Genomic DNA, 2,587 nt, shown 5'->3' with positions numbered 1-2,587 from the left:
ATCACCTATTTGTATCATAATGTAATATGAGGAGTTAACGAATTACGTCATGTTTCGGATTTATGAATGAGTTTCTTAAGTTGGAATCCGCCATAATGGAGGGAACTGCCGTACTATCTGATTGGTCTGCTCCATGACTCCACCTCTGATGATGTTAGCTCCGCCTCTCCCGCCTCCATCATCATATAAACGCCAACCTTCATTACAGCTCGCTAGATTTCTCATTACCTTCGTGCTGTGAAGACCAGGTCACTCTGTCCCGCTATCCTCATACTATTGAGATGGAGAAACCCACGCCCGTGACCGAGCAAAAGCCAGCTCAGAGGCCCAAGTTATCCTTCAGTATAGACTCCATCCTGGGACACCGTGAGACCACCGTCAGCCCACCGACGTCATCCCCTGAGCCTGAGTGTCGCCCAGCTTCCTCGTGCAGCGCCTCCAGCGACGTGTCGTTCGTCAGCCAAGACTCGGACCGCTGCCAAAGTCCTGCAGCATCGCCCGTGGTGAGGCCCCTCCACCACATGGGTCCCTCACAGTGGATCCCCGCCCATCCTTACTTCCAGTTTACCTCCATTCATGGTAAGTACCCTGACGCCCGTGGTGTTCCCGTTACCTCACAGTGTTTTGTTTGAAAACATGAAAACATGTCCCTAATTGTAGTTATTGGAACAACTCCCTTACTGTACTGAGAACTAACAGGGTTACCTCGTGCCCTCAGGTCCCCCAACCCTGCCCAAGTTGCCCAGCTCCGTGGTCCTGCGTAAACACAAGGCCAACAGGAAGCCCCGCACGCCCTTCACCTCCGACCAGCTCCTCGCCCTGGAGAAGAAGTACCGGGAGAAGCAGTACCTGAGTATCGCCGAGCGGGCCGAGTTCTCCGCCTCCCTCAACCTGACGGAGACGCAGGTCAAGATCTGGTTCCAGAACCGTCGAGCTAAAGACAAGAGACTGAAGGAGGCGGAGATTGAGCGTTTAACACGACCCGTGTACCCAGCCTACGGCGGCCTCCTGCCCCTGGGTGGCCACATGACCGTGTTGCCCCTACAGCGCCCGCTGGTGCCCCTCCTCGGGTAGTGTGTGAGTGAAGCGCCCTTGATGTACCTGCAGCAGCTCCGGCTGCGTCGCCAGCCGCCGCCCCGGTGGTCCAGCTTCTCCGTCCTGCCTCTAGTCGCCCACCACACTGGTGAGTCTCCGGAACCCTCATTGTTGGGTCTTCATGATAGTCGGGTGTATTTACTGCAACTTTTCAGAAGAGCTAAAGTGTTTCACAAAAACTTTAGTTTTTATTTTCTACGCATTTTGATAATATTCCACAATGGTCATTTAAATTTTTCGTCCTTCAAACATCGTTAAAAAATTTAACATTATTATTTTGTTATCAATTAAGTTATATAAGGTTAAACGGGCTTGTGATTTATATGTAATTATGTTTATTGGTATTAGCTCCAATGGACACCCTAGTAACATTTTATCAAAACATTAGTATTTCTGTAGTTCACCTCTAGATATGTTGACACTTATTACCGAGTGCTGAACCTTCACGTGTTTACAGTGTTGTGTGTTCTTCCTTTATCAGGTACTCATGATACTGGTGATGCCTCCAGCCGCGCCCACAACAACCGAACACACCCCTCACAGCCCACGCCCACAACAACCGAACACACCCCTCACAGCCCACGCCCGCACCAGTCATACCTCTCACCATCCACACCCCTCGCCTCCGACGCCTTTTACCACCTACGCCCCACCATTTACGTCCTCACCGGCCACTCCCAGCACCAGCCACGCCCATATAGCCCTCACCACTCAAGCTTGCACACTTCACTACCCATGTCTCTCAGCTCCTACCTATCACCACTCACTACCCTCACCACCCACCGCCTAGCCTACACCTCACAACACTGACTGCTTCACACATCAAGAGGAGACATACACACGGCCAGCACTTACACCCGCACCACACACCCGCGCCGCCCACCTACACCCGCGCCGCCCACCTACACCCGCGCCGCCCACCTACACCCGCGCCGCCCACCTACACCTGGTCTCTACCGCTGGAAGACGGAGACACTGACTGTGATAATTTATAGCAGTAAATGAATATATATTATATTTGTTACTTTATATTATGTTGATAATCTGTTATTTCTTAATAAAATCTTTGGAAAGTATTACGATATTTACTACGACCCAAGTTATATTATTGGAGTGTATGTATGAAAGGTAAATTATTATTACAAAATACTGATGAAAGTAACTCACAAGTAATATTTAGCTTTATGTAAATTATTATAAAGAAACAAGTTCGTCACACAGTAAACTTATCCTTGAATACAAGTAATAATCATTTATATCAAAGTATTATTATTATTATTATTTGTACTGGAGCGAGAGATTGTTAGGACCCAGGTGAGAACTCCTCAGATACTTGAGCTACAGATATAAGAGCCAATTACTGAGTCTCCATACCAGATACTGCAGATAACATGATAAGTGTTGGTGGAGGAACAGTCTGTCAACACCTTCACTTTAAGACTGGTGTATGACTGTTGCCACTCTTTTTAACTGTACAATATGTCCGGTGAAA

The 2,587-nt window shown here is 48.5% G+C and overlaps 1 protein-coding gene across 1 annotated transcript; it reads left to right on the top strand.

Moving 5' to 3' along the window:
* The first annotated feature begins 226 nt into the window (after window positions 1–226).
* On the top strand, window positions 227–2,171 carry LOC121854200 (homeobox protein MSH-C-like). Its single transcript, XM_042348693.1, has 3 exons — window positions 227–579; window positions 719–1,183; window positions 1,577–2,171. Exons 1-2 carry the CDS (start codon window positions 282–284, stop codon window positions 1,072–1,074), a joined length of 654 nt encoding a protein of 217 aa, XP_042204627.1. The 5' UTR covers window positions 227–281; the 3' UTR covers window positions 1,075–1,183; window positions 1,577–2,171.
* The last annotated feature ends 416 nt before the right edge of the window (window positions 2,172–2,587 follow it).

Source organism: Homarus americanus, unplaced genomic scaffold (assembly GCF_018991925.1).
Source record: "Homarus americanus isolate GMGI-L3 unplaced genomic scaffold, GMGI_Hamer_2.0 scaffold42003, whole genome shotgun sequence".
In the NCBI taxonomy this organism is placed as follows: Eukaryota; Metazoa; Arthropoda; class Malacostraca; order Decapoda; family Nephropidae; genus Homarus; species Homarus americanus.
Note: the sequence above shows the minus strand (reverse complement) of the source record. Positions and strands in the feature narration are given on the sequence as shown.

Coding starts and splice junctions, on each gene's coding strand:
- LOC121854200 (XM_042348693.1), top strand. CDS start 282: ATGGAGAAACCCACGCCCGTGACCGAGCAAAAGCCAGCTCAGAGGCCC. Junction 580..718: donor CCAGTTTACCTCCATTCATG/GTAAGTACCCTG, acceptor TCGTGCCCTCAG/GTCCCCCAACCCTGCCCAAG.